Source organism: Neomonachus schauinslandi, chromosome 9, assembly GCF_002201575.2.
Source record: "Neomonachus schauinslandi chromosome 9, ASM220157v2, whole genome shotgun sequence".
Lineage (NCBI taxonomy): Eukaryota > Metazoa > Chordata > Mammalia > Carnivora > Phocidae > Neomonachus > Neomonachus schauinslandi.
The window spans coordinates 29,274,806-29,300,963 of NC_058411.1; the positions used below are offsets into that span (position 1 = coordinate 29,274,806).

At 45.0% G+C, this 26,158-nt stretch overlaps 1 protein-coding gene across 1 annotated transcript in view; it reads right to left on the reverse strand.

The window, feature by feature from the left end:
• Nucleotides 1–26,158, reverse strand: part of SIPA1L1 (signal induced proliferation associated 1 like 1) — a 368,372-nt gene that overhangs the window by 37,783 nt on the left and 304,431 nt on the right. The window contains exons 13-18 of the mRNA XM_044918349.1: nucleotides 25,333–25,602; nucleotides 10,775–10,924; nucleotides 6,471–6,595; nucleotides 4,196–4,258; nucleotides 3,640–3,758; nucleotides 419–861 (exon numbers count right to left, since the gene is read on the reverse strand). Of these exons, the coding sequence (XP_044774284.1) occupies nucleotides 419–861; nucleotides 3,640–3,758; nucleotides 4,196–4,258; nucleotides 6,471–6,595; nucleotides 10,775–10,924; nucleotides 25,333–25,602 (1,170 nt within the window). The remainder of the gene's footprint in view (nucleotides 1–418; nucleotides 862–3,639; nucleotides 3,759–4,195; nucleotides 4,259–6,470; nucleotides 6,596–10,774; nucleotides 10,925–25,332; nucleotides 25,603–26,158) is intronic.

The following is a 26,158-nucleotide window of genomic DNA, read 5'->3' on the forward strand; positions in this document are numbered from 1 at the left end:
TCCGGCATCATCAACAATGCCACATCAGTCTTAGAAGAGACCCCTTTCTTTTAAAAAAAAATGCTCAAGATTTTCTTTCAGTGCCTTCAAAAGACTGTTTCATTCTCTATCACTACCTGAAAGCCAGAATTCGAAGATTCTTCTCTGATTCTGGCACAGAAGAAAGTTTTTATAAAATAACCAAACGCAACTTCATGAAGGCTAAATCTGTGAACTTTTCTACTTCCTACCTGCAGTTTAAAGTAATGCGTTAGGGTTGTAGGAATCAAGTACTCTGGCGGCAGGTACAAGGCGTACGTAAAAAGAGCAGTCGCTGCATGGAAACCCCCTGTTTTGTATAATGGTGAGCGCAGGAAAGTGGGATGAGGGCAGCCACCTGGTTCGGGACTGGGCTGGGCACGGCGGAGGCGGCAGTTACCTTGTGTGGGAAGCAGCGTCATTTATACTGAACGTGCTGTTCTCCCTGGTCAGGGGGTTTGAGCCGGCCGGGCTCTTGCTGTGGATGTCCAAGCTCAGGGAGGATTCTGCCTTCCGGTCCAAGCCGAGGCTCTCGGTCTCTAACGTCCGATCTGCCATGGACAGCACCTCGCTGGAGCTGTGCCACAGGGGCGTCACCTTCTCCTTGCCCGGCCCCGAGCGGGGTGACGACGTGGCGGCCCCCAGGGAGGCCGTGCTGCCGTGGCTGGGGCCGTAGGAGGTGGTGTCGATGCCGCTGTCGGCGGACGTGCCCTGCAGGTAGTTGTAGCTGTTGAGTTCGGATTCGGTGCGGTCCCCGTCATACCACTTCTCGTCACTGTGCGCGCTCGACGCGTTGCTGGAGAGGGTATTGCTGCTGGAGTGGCTCGAGTAGTGGCTATCGGACTGCAAGGGAAGCAAGACTGACTTAAGCGCCAGGAACGCTAGGGAGAAGGACCCCCTGGCATGTGTCTGGTTATGGGGTTCTCACGGCACGAAAATTCCAACGATAACCAAAGACAGAAGGTGCCTGGAAAAACCCATTCGGAGTGTTAGCGGCAAAGAGTGCTAGAGACAGGTTTTTTTTAGAATGCATTTTTCATTCACTGAGGCTAAAATATCAATAGTATTGAAATTACCCTAATCAAAAAGTGTGCTGAATTCTAAAAGTCCTAGCACTCAGAGTCAATATACGGCAGAATATAAGACTTATTCCTAAAGAGATCTCCTTTTCCTTCCCCAACTGGCATCTCTTTAGAAGACAGCTTTCTAAGGAATGCTTAGAGGTAAAATTTATGCAGAGGTGCCACGTCAATTCAACGGGGGGAAATTATGGTGCTAGGACAACCAGATATCTGCATGCAAAAGGAAAGAATGAAGCTGGATCCTTAACCGTACAGAAAAATAAACTCAGGAAGATCAAAGGCCTAAATGCCTGAGCTAAAACTATCAGACTCTTAGAAGAAAACGTAAGTATATATCTTCATGACCTATTTATGCAATTGTTTCTTGGATATGATACCAAAAGCACAAAAGAGAGAAAAATAAACTGGATTTCATCAAAACTAAAAACTTTTGTGCTTCAAGAAACCCAATTAGAAAATGGGCAAAGGATTTGAATCGACATTTCTCCAAAGACGGTATCAAATGGCCAAGAAACACATAAAAAGATGGTCAGTATCTTCAATCCCTAAAGAAGTGCAAAACACCACCACAATGAGAGAACACTTCACACACAAGGATGGTTCTAAGCAAAAAGGCAGACAGTAATGATGGTTGGCACTGTTGGTGGGAATGTAAAATGGGACAACTGCAGGGGGAAAACAATTACAATTCCATTCTTAGTATCTACTCAAGAGAGAGGAAAACATGTTCATGAAAAACCTAAACGAATATTTACAGCAGCATTATTCGTAATAGCCAAAATGTAGAAAAAACCCAAATGTCCATCACCTGATGAATGGATTAAAAAATGTGGTATATCCATTCAATGGAATATTATTCCATCACAGAAAGAAACGAAATACTAATACATACTATAACACAGATGTGCCTTAAAAATGTTATGCTGAGTGAAAGAAGCCAGACCCAAAAGGCCACATACTATATGATTCCATTCATATGAAATGTCCAGAACAGGCACATCCACTGAGGTAGAACGTGGATGAGTGGTGGTCAAGGGCTGTCTGAGGGTACAGGATTTCTGTTTGGGGGTGATAACAGCATTCTGCAGTTAGACTGTGGTGATGGGCGCACAACTCCATGTATCTACTAAAACCCACTGAGCTGTATACTTCAAATGGGTGAATATTATGGTACGTGAATTATCTCAGTTAGAATGTATATGGAACGCTTTCCACACAGTGGCTTGCTTGGTTGCTTAGAACATTCTATAGTTTACCAAAGAAATAAGATTTCAAAAGATATCTGAATAATATTTTACAATAGATGGAGACAGGATATTTTTACATTCCTGGAGACAGGAAGTCCAGACACCTGGTGGAGAGCGAGTGAAAACAGAAGGAACCACACGTGTGTGTGTGTGTGTGTTGCCTGAGGAAGAGACCTGCTCTTCAGCAGCTAAGGTAGGGGAAGGAGCAGGAGGGGGACACAAAAATTTCACTTCAAAGTGAAAGATTTCTTCTTAAACAAGAACCAATCAACCCATTACTTTCCTGATGCCACTTTCTGCAACAACACCATTTATGCTACAAGGCCTTCATTTATTTTTAATGTTTGCAGGCAGAACTTCCTTAGCTCTGGATCTGTGCTGTGGGATTTGGTGGCCTCTGGCCATGTGTGGCTACTGAGCACTTTGAACGTGGCTAGTCCAAATTGAGATGTGCTGAGAGTGTAAAATACGTAACAGATTTCTATAGGAATGTAACAGGAATCACATTTGTAATCTTAAACTTTACAGTAGCAACGTTTAAAAAAGTAAAAAGAAACAGGTGATATTAATTTTAAGAATATAATTAATCTAACCCAATCTATTCAAAATATTATTTTACCGTGTCATCAATATAAAGGTGTTAATGAAGGAAGGGGAATTGACAGACTGGGTAATATATCACTTACAAGTAGAACTATGACAACATCACATTTCTTCAGTAAATCTCTCACCACACAGCCTAGTGCAGGGTGCTCGGCCACACATGGGCATGCACTCTATTTCTTTAGCTTCATATTCATTTTACTAGAGCACAACTTACATGAGCAAAACCTCTCATTCTTAATTCTACCCATCAAGTGATCAGGAATTATGTAGAAGTATGGTAAAACAAAAATGTGTGTAGCTACGCAAGACTAGAGAAGCAGGAAGGGCAGTTGTCAGGAAGCTGTCTGTCCCCTGGACTGATGCTCCAACCATAGCCCATGCTTGCCATTGTGTAAGCAAATAAAATTCACGTTTAGCACATTTCTGTTTCCCACATTTTAGGACTACATCACATGGCCTTCCATCCAGATCTGTGGGGGTGGCAGGTGCATACCAAGGAGGAATTTGAGTTTATTTCAAAGCAACCTTAGGGCCACTGGCGATAGAAATTCCAAGGCCAGAGCAGTGAATGCCCACCTCCCACCAGGATGACTTCTTCTCTGACCACGTGGAAGAAACAGCAAAGCACGCCTGGAAGATACGTTGCTAGGAATCTTATAATTTTTATTATTTTACAGTTAACTTACATGCCCTTGTTTGTTTGGAGATAAATGCACCACCGGATCCTGCCGCATTAATCTCCCACTGGGGCTCTCTCGAAAAGCAGGCAGAACCTTTGACACTGCTGGGAGATGGCACGTTGGCTCTGGAATACAGCACAGGACATTATGGGGCAGGTACTAAACGGGTCCGAGCACATGCTGACAGATGAAGACGGCTTGCCATTGCATCTCTCAGGTCACTGACCAGCAAACTCTGAATTTCAGCGATAAGCTTGTTGAGAGTTTACACAATAGACAGCATGTCAGAAACTAAGTGGCTGATGGGTAAAGCTTGCAGCTGGTGACAGTGTGTCACGTCATACACAGTAGCAGAGCCAAGTACCACCAAACCAAAGGCCATGAACAACGCGGCAAAGTTAGGAATCAACTTTTGGTTTTGGGGGGAAGTTGAGAATATATGGATTCAATTTATGAAATTCATTCATTGCCAAGTGTGGCTAACCTAGCTCGGTCTACATTACCTAGACAGGCACGGATGCAATCACGTGTTACTTACCAGGACACTTTGGAAATATTTTACCTGTATATTCATGCTGCTCGAGGACAAAAGAATTGAAATCCTGAGGTCCTCTATAACTGTAAGCTAAGCACAACAGAAAAGACACACAGCAACTAGTTTACTTAAGACAATTGCTTCCTTTTGGACTCCAAGCCGGCATTCAAGGTGGGGTTCCAAAGGTAAAAGGTAAGCGATTTAGCTTCTTTAACACACCGATAGCTAACAGCAACAGTTCTGGACTTCTGCAACACCATTCCTGAACGTGAAGGACTGGGCAACATCCTCTAACTCTGACTCTCAACCACCTCCAAAAGCAGAGGCAGAAAAACGAAATCCGCTGAGATGGGTGAGCCAATTAAGCTCAACTCCGTGTTTCCACCGGGGCACCAGTGTTTCACACACAATGTACAGAGACAGGTGGGTCTGGCTAACAGATAAAAATCTCCTCAGCATTTTCACTCAGTGACCTGAAAGTCATTAGAGAATTGTTTTAAAAATTGAATGTATAAAGGTCGGCCCTTGATACACTCAATGTATAGTACGCTAAGTAATAAGAACGGAACAGTTATTTTTCTTGATTTCTCCCTAGCATGGCTTATACCAACCAAGCCCCAGATTCCATCTGATGTGCCAGTTAGAGAAAGCAAGGTTATTCCTCTGGAACGGTGGAATATAAAAAAAATATATATATATATATATATATATATATAGAAAAAAATTATTTTAACATTTTCTATGAAGCCTTCGATTTTGGATGGAGAAAGGCCACCCACTGGTGAAAAGGCTTCTCTGGCAGGTTCTGGGGTATCTTACTTAAAAAAAAAAAAAGGCATATCTTATTAAAAGGATGAACAGATTTGTTAAAAAGACTCATTGATATTAATTTCACAGTCTCATCTATTAAGAGTGGGATGCCACCAAATGAGAGAAGATACAAAGCAAAAAAGACTGGAGGGAGGTTTATGTGAAAGAATGAATTTAGGTCTAGGATGAACCTTATAATTACCCTTTCCAGTCCCAAGATACCTTTGTGACTTCACATGAGTGGGAAGTGGGGCTCTGAACACTGCACAAAGACCCTGCTCACAGCTCTGCTCGAAGCCTGCGCTAGGAGCCCAAAAAAGCTGCTGAAGTCATGTTGAAGAAGGGATCCTTTTCACGTGTGTCGTTACCATCTCAACAGTATCAAAACATATGGGATTAAAAACATTCTGTCAAGAGCAGAACAGCAGATTGGAAAATGCTCAGGTTTTGTGTGTTGGGGGTGGCTGCCATGAGAGTGGAATGACAGATGGTTCCAGTAACGAGGCACATCTCACTGAAGTTACTGGAACAAAGCAGATCTTCCGAACCTGAGAATTACATTTCTTCTTCCTCATTTCCTGGCTTAGCTAAATACGTCTCCACTCCTTTCTACGTGCATGGTTATTAGTACATTTACAGGGGAAGAATCATTAAAACAGAGCAAAACAATGTATTTGCAAAAAAAGAAAAAAAGATGGGTCTTTGCCTTAAAAGTGTACCTTTTCCAGCCCTGAAGTTTCCTTCTTTTTACCCCACTCTGGTGGTAATGCTACTAGAGATAGGATGGGGGGGGGGAACCCACCCCACAGTCCAGATTCTATCATCAACAGTGTTGACACTAAATCCCTGAGGCTACTGCTTTGAGACTTAGTCTTGTTTCATGGCAAAATTTTATGGTGTCAGCTAGTGTTACGGTGTCACTGTGGAACAGTTCCATATAGAGAGATCAAGGGCTATGCCAGAGATCCAAATGAAGGCTCACCAATGAGAATCCTTCCCATCCAGCTGTTACATACTGCTACGACATGTCCTCAGCTGAGAGCTTTCTAGCAGAGTGGTGGGGGGTGGGGGGTACAGCACAGGCGGGAGGAGAGAGGTCCTAACCACGCTACAGATGTGACCCAACAGCAACTGCATCTCTCGGGGCACTTACAGTAGGCAACAACAAACCAACAAATAAGGGCCGAGGGAGATACTTAGGACACATATGGTTTGGCAGTGTAGCATTTTAATCTCGGTGATGAAAGAATTCCTATGCCCTTTCTATTTTTAAACTGCGGGGGGGGGGGGTCACTTAGTATGCCTTGACTTTTCTCTCAGGTCTTATTTGCAGCCCTCACGCATACATAATCGAACTGAGACTTAATTCTCATTCACGTGTATTAACTAGGGCTGTATTCTATCACAGAACGCTTTCATGACGTCATCAAAAGGTGGCCAATGTCACGCTGGTAGAAAAGCAACTTGCTACTTGTGGGAATTAGTTACTTACCCATTTGGTCAGCAATGCTATCCTCACTTCTTTGCCAGCTGGGTGTAGATTTCCCGCTGCCACCAATATCTGACTGGGTGTTCTGCCTGTCGATGGAGGCTGGCGATCTGCGGCTTACTCCAAACCTGTGGCGATTACCCCCAAACAAAGGCAAAGAAGACATCAGGGACCTCACCCAGAAGGGGAAGACAGGCCTGGGGGCAATGGACTAAACTCTAATGAAGGCACATGCCCGCTCATGCTTGTGCATGTGTGCTTGGGTGCCGAAACTATGTGTGTCACGGTCAACACACATCACTCCGTTCAAGAAAGGGATGTATGCTCAATACATACACTGTAAACAAGGGCCGGAGACATGAGCCTTGAGCTAACCCACGAAATACAGAATAAGAAAACCCAAATTTCCTAACCCACGTGTAGCCACACTCAGATTCTCATTCACGCACAAAGGAACGATTTCACCATCCTCATGTTCCATGTCTATCTTCCAAATGGAACATGTCAGGGGTTTCTCTTAACCCAGTAATCTGCTAAATCACTAAGTCACTCATTCTTGGAGCCAATATTTTCTGAACGTGTGCTCTAAGGTCTGAAAGACAAAGATTGCTATCATTTACATTACAGAGTGACCACTTTCAAGATGTCTAAATTTTAAATTGCCTCTGGGAAGGGCAATTTGGAAGTAGGTACACTGGCATATAAAGGCAAATGTCTATTTCTGGAAAGAACAGTTAGCTATTTAATGAGCCAGTTTTATTTTACCCTGGGTAGAATAATAATATATGCCTAATTAAAGCATACGCCTTGATTAGCAATATCGGCAGGTAAATACTGAGTGAGCCCAGGAAAAAGGGCCAGAGTGTAAAATTCAAAGACTCGTGTGGACATTAGACATTTGTGCGTGGTTACTAATGAGCTTATGAGTAATCAATATGATAAAAAATCATCAGAGCCTGAATTGATCGATGCTTATGACAGGTGTCTTATTTGCTACAGACTGATAAATGCATGGGGAGAACCAGCAAGTGGTGTACTGGAAAGAGCGGGAGACAAGGAGGAGGAAGGCCTGGAGCCAAGTTCTAGCTCCCCACCCAAAGTCACTCGAGTTTTGTCTCCATTTCTTTATTTGTAAAATGGCAATTCCATTTTATGGATTGGGGGAGAAAAATCTATACAAAAGCATTTGCAAAGCAGAGAAGGCTGTAACATTAACCTCCTACTCTAACATCTCCCTAAATTACTTCTGCACAATGACAATTGTTCACAAATTCAATCATAAGCCTCCCTAAACAAAGTTACCCCCATTATGATAAACAAAAAACCTGATTTATGAAAACTGCAGTGAAAGGTGCTCTTTAAAAAACAAAAGGGTGGTTCTGTGGACTGTGTGTGGATTTCAGTTCTGCCTTTCCTGTAAGTTGATCCAAACATCTGGAAGAAAATGACTAAAACTGTTTGCATCTTTGTATGTATTTATTACTTGATGCAATGATGCTTATTTTCATTAACAGTGACAACAAAAACGGGTGGTGGGGGCAAGTCACTAATTACCATCTTTGCCATCTCCTCCCTAAGTAGGGTCTTTGTTTAGCTCAGAACAGTGAATATCCTCCAACTGGCCCTACGATTTTATTCTAAATTTGCAGTAAAGGAAGACTTCTCTGAAAAGGCACAGCGATAAAAGTTAGACATGGATTCAATCTTGCTTTTCCTTTTTGGTAGCAGTGGAAACCAAAGACAACTTTTAAAACCTCTGGATTTAAAGCCAAATGCTTTTCTGGCTGTCTGGTTTTAAATGAACGATAAAGCAAGGCTGTCCTTCAATCCTGCCTTGAGAAGCATGTACCATCCAGCGGCACGAGGCACGCTCTGGGACCACGGGCTCTGCCTCACGGAGCCAGTCCACAGCTGCAGAGCCGACTCACAACCTTTCCTCATCACAGAGTGGAAACTGCTCTACAACTTTCCTTTCTTGGTCTCAGTGGTCCTCAGGAACAAGCTTCCTCCCTCACGGAAGAGTGTGGAAGGAAGCTACAGTGGCCTGCCTGCTTCTGTCGGTCTCGTCTTCGGGCTGTGCACCCACAGTTACGCTTCTGGCCACGATCTCCAAGCTCCTCATTCACCCAGCCCATCCCTCCCTCTGGCCCTTGTCTGACTCGTCAAGTCCTTAAGCATGTGGCCTGAAGATAAATCTCCAAGGATGGTAAAACAGACTCTAGGTCTTTTCAACAGTGTTGCTTTCTACTTATCTCTTGTTGCCATCCTAAACTTGTGCAGGTGCCTTTCTCCCCCACCTGCATGGAACGAGCATTATTAGTCACCCTGGTAAATTTCGCCTCTCAACCAATCTGGATGGTCTGAGCATCCCCGCACCAGGGAGGTGGCAAGGCAGATACTGCAGGCCCGCTAAAGCAGAGGGAGGACAAGGCATCAGCAGATTACACTTGTGGACAACCACTGTATCCTGCTCTCATCTACTGCTATTACCCCATGCTTTTGAGCTTCTTAAAGTCGAGCATTACTGAGTTTGCAGTGGACCACGTTCCGTCCTGCCCGTCAACCAGTACATACCTACATGTACGGGGCTACGCTGTAGAGTAGATGTGATCATCTTTCTCTTGATAAGGGTAACTTTAGAATACAACCTGGCCCACGGGCAATGCATGTGAATCAGACAGTGCACGGTCTCCTACATCATGGGTACAGGCAAAAACTGCCTGGGGTCCACAGAACACTGTATCGTTGTCTTCTGGTCAAAGATCACCCCAGGTAAAAAAAAGATGTTACACGGTATGGTCAACAATCACTGGGTAACCTCACAAACAATGGAAAAACCCTCAGTATCACCTACAGTAGGGTTGGTGTTACATATCAGGTTAATTACCACCTCATTAAAAACACTGTGCAGGATGGGCACAATAATCATGTTTCTGACATTCACCAAAACACTCGGGTTTCAGCTTACATTTTTGGTACACATTGCAAGTGTATCACGGTCACAAGAAAATAGTGCTTTTGTTGTTGTTAGCTCGTTTATGTTTTATTGCTGTACTAACACTGAATTTGCAGTGAATTCTTATTTTTGAAGTCAAACCAGGCCATTTAAAATCTACTAATTAAACCAAGAAATAAGCAGTTGGGCCTGTGGTATGGTATGATAGTAATACTTAACTCATAAAACCTTTTGCAGGGACTCATGAAGAGCAGCTAAATTTTTTTCTCATTGTCACTAAAGTAATTAAAAGAAGAGATGTGCATTTTAGATATACTACCAGGGGAATCCTCCGGGGGACACTGGGATGCAGGGGGAGGGGAAGCATATTTTTACAATGGTTTTATTGCCTACTTCCTGCTAACATAAATATTAGCAACAACAACAACAAAAATTACACTTAATGGCTGTAAAAACCAACAAAATGCTATAGGATAAACCAAAATACCCATTATGAAGGTATTCTTAGTAAGCATAACTATTTTGTAACACAGTAAAATCTCAAGAAAGTAACGAAATCAAGTGTGCATTTGTTAAAAATATACATGGGGAAAACTCAGAATAGAAACATCAGTTTTTATAAATGCCTCACATTTGATTTTCAAATGGTTTCAAGTTCTCTACCAACTTCCCCAAAGAGATGGCCCAGCAGGATGTCTTTGATGGTTCTTTTACTCTTCCTCTGGGCAAAGGGGGCATGTGTGTGCCACGTCACGTTTTGCTGCTAATTACTTCCCAGCTTCAGACATCCTGGTGGTGGTGGTGGTTTTTTTCTTTTTTAGTAGCCTCTAAAATCATGTGTATTTAGCCTTTTACTTTTAAATCTTGTCAAAAGCAAATAGTTACTTCTGGGTGTTTGGTGTTTTCAAAAAAAAAAAAAAAAGAAAAGAAAAGAAAAATGACAAAACCCACAAGCTGAAATCAGAGACTTTGAAAGTGTGAGAAAAATAATTTTAAGCTTTGGCTTGGATAATTGTTTCACCTCCTTTAACAGCAACACCAACTCCAGCCAGTACTATGGAATTTGCTTCGGAGGAATAACAAAATCTGTACTATAAAACTAGACCATATATACAATTGGAGAAACGAACGTAACCTGATTTCTCTGCCATGGAGCCCTTGGAGGCTAGAGAATGATAAACTTCCCGAGACGTGGTTTGAACCAGACATTAAAACATTTTTCTATCTGGGATATTAACCACATTTTCCCTTTCGCTCCTTTGTAGATCGACTGAGGCGCTTGTCTGAGTTACAGATGAGAGACAGCGACGTCACGGGGGCGGGGGGGGGGGGGGGGGGGGGGCACACCTACCCTTCGGGCATGGATTTTTGCCTGTAAGTGCCTCCACCAGAGCCAGTCTCGCTGGATGAAGACAGGTTGCTAGGGGAGTTACGACACTGCTGGGACCTTGCTAGAGCCATGGATGAGACCGTCACGTAGATGTCTGAACCGGGAGACAGCCTGTGAGCACAAACCAAAAATATGAAGTCAATCCAAGGGGAAGTCCCGAGGCAGTGCATGATGGTTAATATCATATAAACACGACAAAGAAAGCCACTTCGTGGAGGTAGTGAAAATGAAGCCAGCTGGAAGCCTACAAAAGAAACTTCCCCATAAAACGACTCCCTAAGGGAACAGCTGGAGAATGGCCTTGAAGGGGATGGAGATAGGGGACATCAAAAAATGAAAGGGGGGAAAAAAAACACGTATGTTTCCAAAAGCTGCCAAAATTCAATGGGCTGAATTGCTTATACAGTTTCCTAGTATGGCAGTGCAGAGGATAACTGAACCCCGGTGACATTAACATAGCAATTAATTCCAATTTTGCACACTGGTTCTCCCAGAGTGCATGACCACAGTGAGATGAATGCATTCTCTGTATGTGTCTTTGTTTTCCAATTTTATTACTCATAGTCTGGAATGAATATTCAGATTTTGCTATTTAGTATTTATAAACGTGACTGATCGTATAGCATCTACCATCTAAAAATTTCCATAAAAAAACGCCTAGAATGTCAGTTATTGAATTTAATTGGCATTAGTGAACTTACATAACGTCATAGTAGAGGTGTGCTCCCCAGATTCTGGGGACAGAAACCAGAGCTCTGTCATCGGGACACAGATTTTGTCCTTTACCTCCTCGTTCTAGTAGACAACAGGACAACCCCAGGGACATCAGTAAGTGATGCTGGTCACTGTGACTGGGTGTGACGTCCCTCTTACTACGAAGATTTTAGCTCAGAAACGAAAGCTGGCACCAAGCCTTCGACTCCTGTAGCAGGGAAGTCATTTCCGTGAGACAGCTGAGGAAGCAGAATCTAAGGCACTCGTTCAGTGAGCCAGGCTCCTGACTGTGAATCCGCTGCTCTGGGCTAAGCAGCTGCTGTCCCCTAGAGAAGGCCGGCTTTTCTCTCCTTCCTAGGACAGCTTGCAGTGCGTCTGCACGGCCGGACGCTTTTGCAGAGAAAGACATCTTTTACTCAAACCAAAGTTCCGAAGCCTGGGGACAGAACCCGATGCACTGAACTACAGCATTTTCTAACAGTGCAGCTATGCGCCTTCTGTAGCAGGGCAGGATGGGGTTTCAGGCGCAGGAAGGTGACAGAAGGGAGAACAGAATCACAACGAGAAGCTTTTCTAACAGCAAGAATAAGGATGGATGCTGAGAGTATGACTCCCAAATCTATCTATGCCCAAGACTTGAGAATCCAGATCTCTCTGCTCCGCGACAAGCCTAGATTCTCCCTCTGTCTCCTAGACATCTCTACCCAACACCCTCAACCGCAGCTCAGATTATACCTCGTCAAACCTAACAGGCTTGCTTTGCCATTCCTCCAAACCTGTCCCCCACCCCCCGCCCCGTATTTGTTACCTCAAGCTAAACACCTTGAAACCGTCCTTTTCCCCTCCCTGCTTCCTCATCTTCCACTTCAATTGGTCTAATTAAGTTCAACTTTTAATGAGTACAATGTGTCAGGCACCCTGGGGCTGGTCTTCACAACACAAAGACTAAGAAGATAACTGGTCTTCAACCTGCTGATTGTCCTCCCAACTCCCCCATCTCTGGCCTGGATCAGCACAACTGTGCTCTAACTGGTCTTCTGATTTCTAGGCTCTGTCCACCCCATCCCTCCAGTCTCCACCTGGCCGAGTCATCAGACTACTAATGTGCTCTGCACACCTGCCCTTTGCCTACAGAATAGAGGCCCGAATCCCTGGCCCCCTCTTCCAGGCCTTGGACCATGCTGTCCAAGCGCGTCCTTCTCTCTATGCTCTTTGCCGGCTGCCCTGCACCCTACATTCTGGACACATTCAGTACGCCCTTGTTCTCAGACTCAGCTACCATATGCATACTTTTACTCATCTTGTCCTCTCTACCTCTTTCCCCCCTTTCTGACATAAAATCCTTTTTCTCTGAGGCCTAATTCCAACATCAGATCCCTGATTTCCTAGATTAATCAGAACCTCCTGGAGTCCCACATGGTCTATTCTTTGCACCACTATAGCACATCCTTGAGCATGGTTAGTTTTATGTGTGTCTATCTTCTCAACTAGATTCGCTCTTAACTTAAGGGGCAGCACAGAGCCTTATTTCCCTTTACATCTCTGGTTGCTTAAAACATGTTTGCTGAATGAAGGAGAACCCCTATGAGCAGTGCAGAAAATGAAGAACAGTAGGTGGGTTCAGAGTAAGGGCCCATAGTGACATCAGATGCCCAAGCCAGGGGTTCTCAGCCATGGTGGGTCTATAATCAGTTGGAAAGCAGTTGGTTGCTAATAACAAAGTGCCAAAATTTGTGAATATTATACTAAAAGCAGTTAGAACAGATTCAAAGTCAATATTCTTCCTTAAATGTGAGAAAAAGGGATGATGGAATTACAGCCAGAAACCCCTGAACATATCATCACTCTGACATATCATGGCAAGAGAACTTCTGATAATGGCTCCTCTAGGTACCATCCAATGTGGCAGATGCCAGGTGCTGGGGAGATGGGATGAGAGGCTAGGAAGAGGCAGAGTCTCTAAGTTCCTCCGGTTATTATCACCAATCTTGTTATTGCTACACAGACTCAAGAGAAATACTAGCTACACAGCTGGTACTCTCAGGAGGATACAGGCTCAGGAAAGGGGTATGTGTGGGGCAACCCCGGTGGCGTCAGGGACTGCTGGGCTCCTGGAACACCAGCTCATGCCTACTTTGGATAACATGTTTTGGTAAAAGAGAGATCAAGACACTTATCTGGGTACCATAAAATAGACCTCCCTTTATTCTTTTCCATTAAGACATATCCCAAATCTCTATTTATTCTGAAATAATCGGAAGGGGGATGGAGTGGAGGAGGTATAGGAGAAGTAAGTTACAAAGAAAACTAGGTAGGGTTTAAGGAGCAGCGTGGATCCCAAGGTAACCAAGATACCATACTCCTTTCTGCCTTAAGAATTTGGCTTTTATAGGCTTGTAATACAGAACATCTTCTAACTCTCTTCAGGCTGAACCAGTAATGCCAGTGAATTAAACGTAAATATTCAAATGTTTGTGTTTCTGTGAGGAAGTGACAACTGATTCCATAGGAAAAGTCAAGATGTGACTTCTACATTTGTATTTAGAGCTTGCTTTTCTTACTCTGCTCTCCAAAACGTACATTAATTTAAAATATCTCATGCTAGTTCTCAACCTCAGCTCTTTTATTTGGCAAATGTATCAGAAAATTCTACTTGGTTACTGGAGTTATCCCAAAGTGAAAAAATAGCATTTCCAGAAGGCCAGCATTCACTCCCATCCCTCTTTTGCATTTATATAACTCAATAGTGGCTTTGTTTTCTGTCTGTTCACACACATAGAACACACAAACAGAAACTGATGGAATGCCACCCAAATGTTTCTACGACGCTAGATGTATATGTATGGCAGGCAAAAGAATTTTCAGAATTAGCCCTTATTCTGATGACTTACTCTTCTTTTCAAGCACTCAAATGGATACCATCACACAAATATTGTTTGAGAACAGACCTTGTTCAGGGAGCAGGGGGTGCCACCTGCCTGGCAGTCCACTTCTGCCAGAGAGAGCCTGTGGCTGGTCACTACTCAAGCTGGGCCACGAGCTGTCCTGCCACTTTGAAAAGGGGGACGCCCCCAAATTGGCTCACACAGGAAGCCAGCATGCTAACTTCTTGGCTCTCCATCCCCCACCACCCACTCTTGTTTTAAGGGTTGCTGAGGCCACTGAAGAGTTAGTGCAAGATCAATAGGCTTTTCCTCTCTTTTGAGAAACTAAGATCTATCTACTTTCTTTTAGTCTTAACAAGCCTCGGACATCTGGATACTAATGCTAAATAGGCTTAGAGGACTAACATTAACACAGCTTTCAGTTGCTGTGAGATTTTTCCGTTCTGTGGAATGTAAGAATTTTCAAGAATGTTCTGGTCACTGTGAGAAAGGAAATGTCTAAACCCTTTCGTGTTAATTTCAGTAGATTCTTTTCCCCTACATTTTTGTAAATTTAGCCAAGAAATAACTAAATGTTTTTAAAGTAACTGATAGTAAATGTTCTCTGGAGCTCCCTATGACTTCCCTCTGCAGAAATAAAACACCAGGGCTTTTTGATTCTATGAAAAATGCAGCAACTGAAAAAGTCATGATCATCAGCCAGAAAGACAATACCTCCATAGTCCACAAGACTCCACTTAACAACACCAGCTTTTCATTTATATGCAATGCATTTCACTGCAATGAAAACACTGAACTGAATGGAACGGACATTTAGGAAGAGATGGTCCAAGATCAGAATCAGTTCCTCATTTTCCAGAAGCATTCTTATACCAGGGCAAAAGGGAGAAGAGACTTACCCACAAAACCCAGATTTCTAATAAAGTAAAACTCTTGCACCCCATCACACCCTTCTAATCAACTCACAGGACCACACACACAGTGTTAACATTAATAGATTCTCATTAAATTGATCTCTTCAGATTGTGACTGATTATAATTTATCAACTTGTGGATAAAGAATTCTCAGTATCCAAGTGGCTTATGATAAAACATTTTCCTGAGTGGTTACATATAGGTTTAATTATGCCTCTCTGTCCTGCTTTGTACTCCAAAGTGACAGCATCGCCTGGATGTGTCCAAGGACACAAGGCCTTCTGTAACCCAAGTGCAAACAGTGGAATGATGGTAAAAACAAGAGAGAGGGTTTCAAATAGCACCAATGACTGACAAATTAGATGCCTGAGTCCATAATTAAGCACAGCACTTTACCACAACTTAGCAATTAAAATGCTCTTCACCCAGGGAACAGGACCAAGTTAAAATCTGTCTTCAGAAATGTTTATCAACCAGGATTCTTCCAGAATTATGTAAAAAAAAAAAAAAAAATTCTCATAAATGATTCAAGGTACTGTAACTGGGTGCTACCCCCAGACCAGAGTTTGATCAAGCTATATTCTAATTCAAGCCACTCATCCCTTTGCCTTTTCATCTCTTCCTACTGTTCTTTGTGAACCAGAGCTACCCCTGGCTTTCTGACCATGTCATAACACCTTTCATACCGGTTGTTCAGACTGGATCATGGAAATCCTGTTCTGATAAGCCTCCCATGACAAGGTCACTTTACAACAAGGAGTAACTCCCCTGCACAGTTAGGGAAATACGGCAATTCATCGAACACTGAGATAAATGGATCATCACATCACATCACAGCTGCTAGCAAGCTGTTAGAAGTTCCTAGCCTGGCACCCCATCATGGGGGGCCTCTTAAGAAGAGTCAATTTTAGGGGCGCCTGGGTGGCTCAGCCGTTAAGCATCTGCCTTCGGCTCAGGTCGTGATTCCGGGGTCCTGGGATCGAGCCCCGCATCGGGCTCCCTGCTCCGCGGGAAGCCTGCTTCTCCCTCTCTCACTTCCTCTGCTTGTGTTCCCTCTCTTGCTATGTCTCTCTCTGTCAGATAAATAAATAAAATCTTAAAAAAAAAAAAAAAAAAAAAGAAGAGTCAATTTTATATCTAAGGGTGACTCTAAACAGAAAATAAAAATGGACTGCTTGCAGGATCAGCTACATAATTCATGGGACTCAGTGCAAAATGAAAATGAAGGGTCCCCTTTGTTGAAACAGTGTTGCAGACTGTAAGACAGTGACAGCAGAGTGTGAAACCCAGCCGGACCGTGTACGTGTGGGGCTCTGTGTACCTGCACAGCCTGCACCACATGAAACCGGCTCTGCAGTGCACGTGACGGGGGCCTCCCTAACACTCGCTCATCGGACAAGTCTGTCGTGAGCTCTGGTCTAGGTATGGTGCTAGATTTCATTCATGTATCATAGTGCTTGAGAGAGAGGCCTTGATGCTAATCTCAGCTCCACCACCACCGAGCTATCACTTCGTGCTAATTGTCTCATCTCTCAATCCCGGGGCATCCATATTTGAAGAAAGAGGGTGAACAGCAGCCAATGTACTGGGCTGTTGGGTGAACTGAGAGAACTCACACAAGGGACTGTGGACAGAGCCTGGCACAGGATATGAACTCAATACCACCTCCTTACAGTTCTTAAGTAAAACACAAGTAAAATGTAACTGGTATGAGGGCAGTACACATAGGGTGTAGGGGAGGCTCAGGCAGCTTAGAAGTCAACTCCTACTGTGAAAACTAAGAGAAAGGAAGCTTTATGAAGAAATGCATCCGAAACAGGTCTTACAGGAAACCAAGGATTTCCAGAGAACTCAGGAGTTAGGACACAGGAGAGTGAGGGTTTATGTGGCCGCCATAATGACGAGTTAGACTAGAGCATTATCCTTGGGGGAAGATGGCAGGGGTTGTGATTGGAAGGATGAGTGGGTCTTATAGGGTGAGCCCCCCCTATGGTAAGCTGAGGAAGCACAACCCTTCTCTGTCAGCTAACAGGGACACACAGAAGGTTCTATAGCAAAGCAATGGTATGGACAGAGCTGATCCTGAACACCCAGGGTAAGCAGGCAAGTTTGAGGGAGATACAGACAGATAAGAATCCATTAGTCCACCACAAACACTAGCCTCCTCGATTAGTCCTACCCTCCACCAATATTCACAAATCCTTCATGAAAAGAAGTCACAACCAAACCCTTTAGTGAGAAGCTAAGTGATTTTTTGTTTGGTTTTGACACGCTAGGATTTTAAAGACTGGAAAAAACTAGACAAGAAAAATTCATTCCCTATCCCAGTTTACAAACAAGAATAAGGGAAGCAGAAGCTGAAATATGGCACGCCATGCTGGCCTCTGCTCAGAGTGGCTGCCCACGGGCAACTGCCTCAAGGGGTCCCTGAGACCCCCAGTCCTCTCCTCACAACTGCCCTAAGCTAGGAGAAGAGAAAAACACCACCACACAACCCACTTTCCTTTCCCACAGGATCCTACCAGTACTTCAGTCCGAACCGTCTGCTGTTGGCCACGGTTCAGGGCTGCACCACATCTTCATCTCTACATCCCTACTTTTATTTTGTGCCATTTCATATGCCATCATCATCTGTCCTTTTAAAAAAATGGGACGGGGCACCTGGGTGGCTCAGTCGTTAAGCCTCTGCCTTCGGCTCAGGTCATGATCCTGGAGTCCCGGGATCGAGTCCCGCATCGGGCTCCCTGCTCAGCAGGGAGTCTGCTTCTCCCTCTGACCCTCCTCCCTCTTGTGCTGTCTCTCATTCTCTCTCTCAAATAAATAAAACCTTTAAAAAAAAATTCCAGAAAAAGGGGGTGCCTGGGTGGCTCAGTCGTTAAGCACCTGCCTTTGGCTCAGGTCATGATCCCGGGGTCCTGGGATCAAGCCCCGCATCGGGCTCCCTGCTCACCGGGAAGCCTGCTTCTCCCTCTCCCACTCCCCCTGCTTGTGTTCCTGCTCTCGCTGTGACTCTGTCAAATAAATAAATAAAATAAATAAATAAATAATGGGACACCGAAAGAGTCAAACAAAAAATGACAGACTGGGACACTCCGGGCTGTTTCACCAGGCTGGGCTCTGATTCTCTCCAGAGACAGCGGACTCTCTGGACAGCGAAGACCAGGCTGCTAGAGCTAGTGCGGTAAGCAGGGCACAGGTACAGGAGTGGGCCCTGCCCCTGCCGGCCCTCCTTACGTGTCTGCACTGTGATCCTTAAAATGAGCCTGCAGCTCCACAGCCAGCAGTCCAGGGCCATCTTCGTGTGGCCGGAAGGAGTGTCTGACAAGCCCTCTCGCGGCACGGCCCAAACACACCCAACACACAGGAACACGCTCTCGAGCGGGAGAGCAGCTCAACTCTGAAGACCAGCCCTAAGGACACTCTGCCCATCTCATGGCACACGGCAACTGTTTCTGCAAGTAAAAAGGAAATTAAGTCTACTTTTCTCAGCCAGCACTTTAATGACAGGCAGATCCCGAATGGCCACTCTGTGACCATACTGTGTGATTCTCACAAGTGGAAGCTGACCTTAGACCATTCACTGTCCAGGACTCTGAACAAAAGGCTTAGGGGAAAATGTCACACAGATGATTGTGGCAGTGGGTCTGGTAGCTAATTTGCCTTCATTATCACCAATTTCTACAAGTTTATATATATATACTGTGCAATCAACAAATCTTAAAGAAAAATGTCAGTGGTTTCAAATACAAGGCAGCAGAATATACTTTTTTCCCCTGTGAGTTATTTAAATTCTTGAGAAATGTATTCAAATAGCTGATGCGCCTCCATCAGGCAAAGGCCTAACTTCTCCGCAGGGAGGAGGGTGACAGCAGGACATATGTTAGATGTGGCTTCTAGGAACACCATCCCCGTCTCGTTGTGCACACGTGTGTGTACAGGCTGAGGAAGCCTCGGGGCCATCACGGGCCCCTGTAGCGCCTCCCATAAGGTGTGGCCAGGCCAGGCCTCCTGGGCAGTCCTAAGGCAGCAGCCCCCTAGCGCCGGATCGGAGGGCAAGACCCCGCTGCTGGGCACTCACAGGACAACAGTTCCCTAGTGACGCGCAGAGCAGCATGGTCATGCGCCCCCTCACTGCTCTTCCCAGAACACAACTGCTTTTCGTAAGATCCTCTCGAAGGTCACTCTAATTTGCATGGATGGGTTGGTTTTCCAGAATTGCCTACACTTTCTGCAAATGCACAGCAGGCCTCCTGAACTCATCCTCTGTCTCACCAAAGGGAACCATGACACTGTCGCTGAAGACAACACAGCCTGCCTGTGCAAACACACTGACCCACCACACGCTTAGCCTCGGTTAGGCCGCAGACAGCCTCACTAGCCCAGGCTGGCAGCACTACCAGAGCCCAAGAGTGCTCCTTGGGAACACGGTCTGTTCCCCCCCACCAATGAAGCTCTGTCTGGAAGAGCATCTACAAAATGACAACAGTGACAAACAGCAACCATCATTTTCTAAGCCTCATTATGTGGCAGGCCCGTCCTAAAGCTCAGATCAGACACAGAGTAACCATATTGCCTCAATCAATCTTCCCATCAGCTCTGGGGTGCCCATTTGATTCTCAGCACCCTGAAGTACAGAGGGGACAGGGAACTTCCCACTGTCACACCGCTCCCCTTGTCCACACGCGAACCCAGGCCTCTGCACTCCTGGCACCTCTGGGAGTTTTCTGGTGGTTCACGCTGCAACTCTGGTGGCCCCGTAGGCGGGAAGCCCTGTGGGGACATGTGTCTGGGCCGAGTGCACGAAAGCTACTTAGCAGGCCCGAGGAGTGACTTCTGAGCACTTGGAAAGCCTGAGCTGTGGGCCATGCTGGAGCACTCTGGTCTCATTCCCTGGGTCTGTCTGGAGTGCATAAAGGAAAGGGAACGGGGGGTCATGAGGACCTCCAGCACTATGCCCATTTCCTGAATCCTTAAATAGGAAACATCACTGCACTATCATCTGAACGTGCGAGCATGCATCCATCTAACTCTAATCCCAGTGTGGATGCCACGGGACGCCAGCTCCTTTGGAGGGCTGGGGGAAAAGGAGCCGTATGAGCCCAGTGACTTTAAGTCAAGTATGGCCCTCTGCTTTTCCTCCTCATCTTGGCCAATAATTTGGTTTCAAATGAAGGACCAGTTGTTAAGCTGCGGAAACAGGGAGCGGAAGGACAGATGGAGCAGGGCCGCTCGTGTCAAGGCATCAAGGAGAGAATACCCGGCCAACAGAGTCCTTCCCGGGCCCGGAGCCTGGGGCGGTGGGTGGAAGGCGAAAGCCAGCTGAGCAGGAGCTCCCAGGGAGGGGGACTCGCACTGGCGGCCGCGATGAGGGGCGCCTCCACTTCTATCAGCCTGCACACACCACCCCCCCACCGTGCTGTCCGGGCCAGAACAATCTTAGCGTGACCTGACACCCCTGCGGCAAGGTCGGGGGAAGCTCAAAAACCAAGAACTCAGAGAAGTTTAGGCCTCCTAACTAGATGGGTGTGGGGATGGGGCTGAGGGTGGACAGGAAGGCAATTAGGAATCCTAGCGCCGCCCTGACACTTGGGGGGCCGGTCACTGCGCCGGATGACACGGCGAGCAGGGGCGCGGCCGAAGGCCCCTTGGGCTTGTGGGGAGGAGACACTCACACGACCTTCAAGGGCAGACTCAGTACGTCGTCAGGCAAATGGACATGAAAAGTGAAAAGGAGGTCAAGGCAGAGCTATACCGCTGAGGAACTGCCCACACAAGGGTGACGGCGGCCGACGCTGCGGAGAAAAATCAAGCCACCCTGCGGCACTGCCCGGCATGGGATGAAGAGAAAAATGAGGAAGGAGTCGTACAGGACACACCGTTTGGGGGGGCGATGAGACAGGTGCAGAGAGCTGACCAAAAAAAAAATCAAGAGTGAAGTTTTGGAAGACAGGAAAAAGGAGTCTGAAGGAGGGAGCGACGAACAGTGTCAGGTAAACTGAAGACAGCCACATCCAGTGGGTTCAGCTCTAGAAACACGGAGGTCAGGGATGTAGGCGAAGCGAGCCCAGTGAAGCTCTCAAGTTCTAGGGCTCAAGGGTCCTCAACTCAAGCCAAACAACTATGACCCAGGCAGACGGCATCTGGAATGCACGAGTCCTGAACCGTCTAACCACAGCTGAGGGATTAAATGGGCGCTTGCTTTATGTCAAAGCAGAAAACGACACTGAAGACTGCCGTGCGACTGCTCAAATAAACTTAGCATCTCCTTAAAAACGAAGACTGAACGGGCACATGACCGTGATGCTCTCTGTGGGGGGCTGGTGTCTGCAGAGAGGGCACGGGGAGGCTGCACACGTGGCCAGCCTTAACCTCCCAAGTGGGGAAGTGCTCCCCGCAGCTGCTCAGAGCTAAAGGCAGCGGACGCGGGGAATAGTGGCATCCAGGTACAACTCAGAAGTACCAAACCTGGTTAAGTTCCAACACCAAATATTTGCATAAAGGCTGGAGATGCTTCAACTCAAAAAAAAAAAAAGGAGAAAGGAAAATTCCTTATGCTAAGACGCCTGTTGTCCAGCAAAGCCCCTGAAATAGCTAAACTTTCTGAGCATATTTTACACACATCAGGGCTTTATGACTGATCCCACACTATGTTTAAACACAGTAATGTGATAAGTTCAATGTGCTACAGTAGATATTTTAGTTCCAATTCTACCCTTACACTCTAGATAAATTTGAGGCCAAAATGGTGATATTTTTGCATATTACCTATTTTTGTTGAGTAAATATTAATTCTGTTAATAAATACTACTCTCACAAATACTATAAAATTCTGTACTCAAAAGGCCACCTGGAGAGCATAAAGCTCACATATTTAAGGCAAACAGAATTAGATTTTGGTCTATTTAGACGGCAAATGAATCCTCTTGTTTTTACTGCATCAGTTTCTCTCAACAATGTATTCAGAACACAATTCAGTGAAATAATTCTTATTAGAAACTTCAAACACCAACACATTTTGGTATGTTATAAAAACCATGCCCTTGATATTAGAGAAAAAAGGAAAATCTGTTCCAAAAGTATTTTTAAAAAAAAAATCTTCCTAATGACCTTCAAGTCTGGGATCTTGCATAAAAATGCAGGAAAAACTAGGCTTCTACAAGCAGTAAATTGGTATTTTCATGGAAAGTGACCAGGCTGGAACCAGCCATGGTGAATGAAGCGGGCAGATCTGTGTAGCAAATCTGGGCAGGGCACACTTAAGAGGGCTGCTGGCTTCAGCTTAAATACAGCTGGTTTCTCTACAGTTCAATACAACTTGCCTAGCGCCAAGGGGAGGAAAATAAATGGAATGAAAATACGTAAAGGCAGTACTTTGGTCTCAGTATTAGGCTCATGGCATTATCAGTAAGGCAAGATTCCAGGTATGGCAGACCCTGGCATTTATTCTGACCATTTGCAACTCATCTGAAAGGAGTCACACTTTACAGACTGCCCAGGTACAAATGCAAATGGCACCCAGGGCAGGACTGGTAGGAATGGGGAGGCCAAATGGACGATGAGAGCCGGGCAGCCAGGAGCCTCCCTTCGCCATTTCAGTGAGGTGTTCCGTTCTCAGTAACACCATGATGGGGTGCTTTCCAATAACATTTTACTACAGTTCATGGAGAAAATGATACTTCTGGGTAAATTTATGAATCTGGGGATTCATGGAGGACTCAGGAAGTAGTCCTGATGAATGTCATGAGTCTGTTCTATATCTAAATATCCTTGAAACAGTAGCAAAACAAAAGGTTCTCAAATAGCACCTTCTATTTGTGACTCCAAGTTAAAACTTAAAAAAAGAAATAATGCATTACTGAAAGTGAGCAATGATGAGATAGGAAATTGAACTCTTAAGTTTCCACAGAGGAAGAATATCTAACTACTACGTATTTCAAAAGGAAGGTGAGCCAAATAATCCTAATATCCTGCATATGTAGACCTGAGATTTTACAGGTCACATCAACCCTCCTTCATAAGATCTGAAATACCAGTCCAGTGTCCTGTAGATACCTGAAACTAAGAAGTCTTAATTGAGCAGAGGTTAAATATCTCTGAAACCACTGGCAACCTCGCTCCTGCCACTTTCATCTATAAAGCGTGGAAGGTCCCAGGGCTACTCTGATGGTCTTACAGGGAGAGCATTCAGATTCCCCTGCCCCCAGGGGTGGGGGACTGTGTAGTGGTTAAGATGAATGGCAGACACACGTACCCTCAGAAATCACCTCTCAAACTCAAAGAGCTCCATCTGGAAATAAGGGAGCTGATGCATTCTCTAGCACTAAAAGCTGCTTGCATCATATGGTGATAATTAGCTACAAAAAATATTTCCACTTTTGAGGTCAGGATGTTCAGCAACAGGCTTTAGTTTCTGTTGCAGAAATTAAATTCAGCATGGAATCAAAATATATCCTGCTCTTTTATTATATGGAATATTGTATAAAGAAAACCACACCAAACAATTTAACTTATAAAAGTCTCATGATTGTCTTGAAGGAGAAAGAAAATAGCATTGAGAAGGCCCTTCTGCAAACAATGAGTTCCTATAGTTCATCTTTCAAAATGTGGGCCAAATCACAAATTCCAGTTCACACACACCTCAGGGAGAGCCAAGTTTGGAATGTGGAGAACAAAGAGTTTATTCAGAGATCTCTTAGATATTTTCCTCCTCAAAAATGATGAAAGTAAGAGGAGTCCAGATGGTAAAGTAGCCAGTTTGGGAGGAATCTTTAATTGAGATAAATAGTAGAGTTCAGTAAGTAGATCTCCAGGATTAAGTGAGGAAGTTTAGAAAGACAACTAGTTTTTTGTTCTTGTTGTCTATAAATTACTTCTACATGATATCCCAAATATTTCTGAGCTAGTTAAGTGACAATGTTTTATGCAATAGCACATAAAACACATAAAGGCACAAAAGTTAGACTAAGATAAGAAACATCACAGTGTGGTTTTTAAAGCCTCCAGCTTTCTGCTCCCAATCTGAACCAACCAATGACTATTTAAGCAAAGCTGGGGCCCATTTTCCTTGGCACCCTGTCTCTGCTGCTCCGTTGAGCTAGACTCACGTTTTGGCTCCCACTTTCTTTCTGCCCCACACAGCTCCTGGAACAGAGACTTCTCCCCAGCTCTGGGGATTCCTGATCCCTCTCCAGGGTGGGGGCCACAAAAACATTGTGAGATGTGATCAAGACAAGCAGAAGTGATGAGAAAAGGACAGTGTACAGAAAGAAGTTGGCTTCTTCTAGCAGGTGACTATCAGCTTACTGAATTCAACTGTCTCCTTCATTAGCATAGGTAATTTACAGTGCTATTACTTAAAATATTTTACAATCTTTACTAAACAAGTGACACAAATACAGACACTCAATCAAAAATCTGCATTCTTTAGCTACTATCATATTAGTTCTCCCCCAAAAGACAAAGACTGTCAAAGATGATAATATGGTCAATAGCCCCTCAAAGAGTCAGCCAACTTCTAACCCATGTTGCCACTGAGTGTGCAGTGATGGTTTCTGTTGCTATCATATGAAAACGAAAGCGCAAAGCACACATACATTATTCAGAGCTGAATGCTTTGCTGAAATATATCCTTATGCATCCTTATGGCTTTAGAATGCTACCATGCTTTGAAAGCCACCAGGGCACGCACCTGTTTCTGTTTCAATTCCTGACTTCTTTCTTTTTTTCCTTCTTCTTTTTAGAGAGGGGGAAGGGAGGCAGAGGGAGAGAGAGAATCTTAAGCAGGCTCCATGCCCAGCAAGAAGCCAACGCAGGGCTCGATCTCACAACCCTGAGATCGTGACCTGAGCTGAAATCAAGACTCGGATGAGTAAATGAGCCACCCAGGCGCCCCACAATTCCTGATTTCTAGTAAAATATGGGAAGACCTAAAGCTAGTGCTTGTGGGTCTGGGGCTCTTTAAACCTGGGGCGGAGATTCAGAGCGAACCTTTGGAGGCACACTCACCGCCTCTCCAGTGGGCGTCCATCACTGGAGATGCTTCGAGGGATGTTGGCAGCTCTTTCTGGAGGAGGCATCTTCCCGTCTCCTTTCCCAGCATTCAGCCTTGAGGTCATGGGACTTTGCACCTGGGAGGGGACTTGAGGTGAATGAGGCCCCTTGTTGGCATTCCTCTGCCATTTGTTATTATTTCGGAAGGGAAACTTGAATTCGTACGAAACTCCTTCGTTCATTTTGTATTCCACCACTGGCATGCGGTAGGTTTCAGAGCAACTCCTATGAAGGGCACAGAAAGAAGAAAAATTAATATTGTTTTTTCTTGTGGGTGGAACCACACTGATTCTCATTAACAGTTAATGTGGATCAAACACTTCATCCTTTGTTTTAAACTGTTTCTTAACCATTGGGCCCTCTAATTACTGGCCTTTCAAAAACCAGAACCCCAGGAAGTATTATACTGGTATGTTTTCCCTTGCTCAGTTTCCACAATGGAGTCTGAGACACGGAGTCCTGAAAATACAGTGAGACCCACAGTCATCCTGGTGAGTGGAGGGGGCGGGTGAGAGCAGAGTCAGCACTGAGGCCTGAGGAGGGAAGGCCACCAGACCGGCAGGGCAAGGGTAGCAGAACCCTAAGACCAGGCCCCAGAGGAAGCAAGCCGTCAGCTTTATGCTCCCCTTCACTGAGCGTCATGACTGGGCATCTAAAAAGGTACTGAGTTTGCTGGGGATCTTAATAGTCAAAAAATTAAGGGGGGATAAATTTTGAAATCCAAAATGAGAACCAAATTTAGCTCAGGAGGAGAAAACAAAAAGCCAATTACAGAAATTCT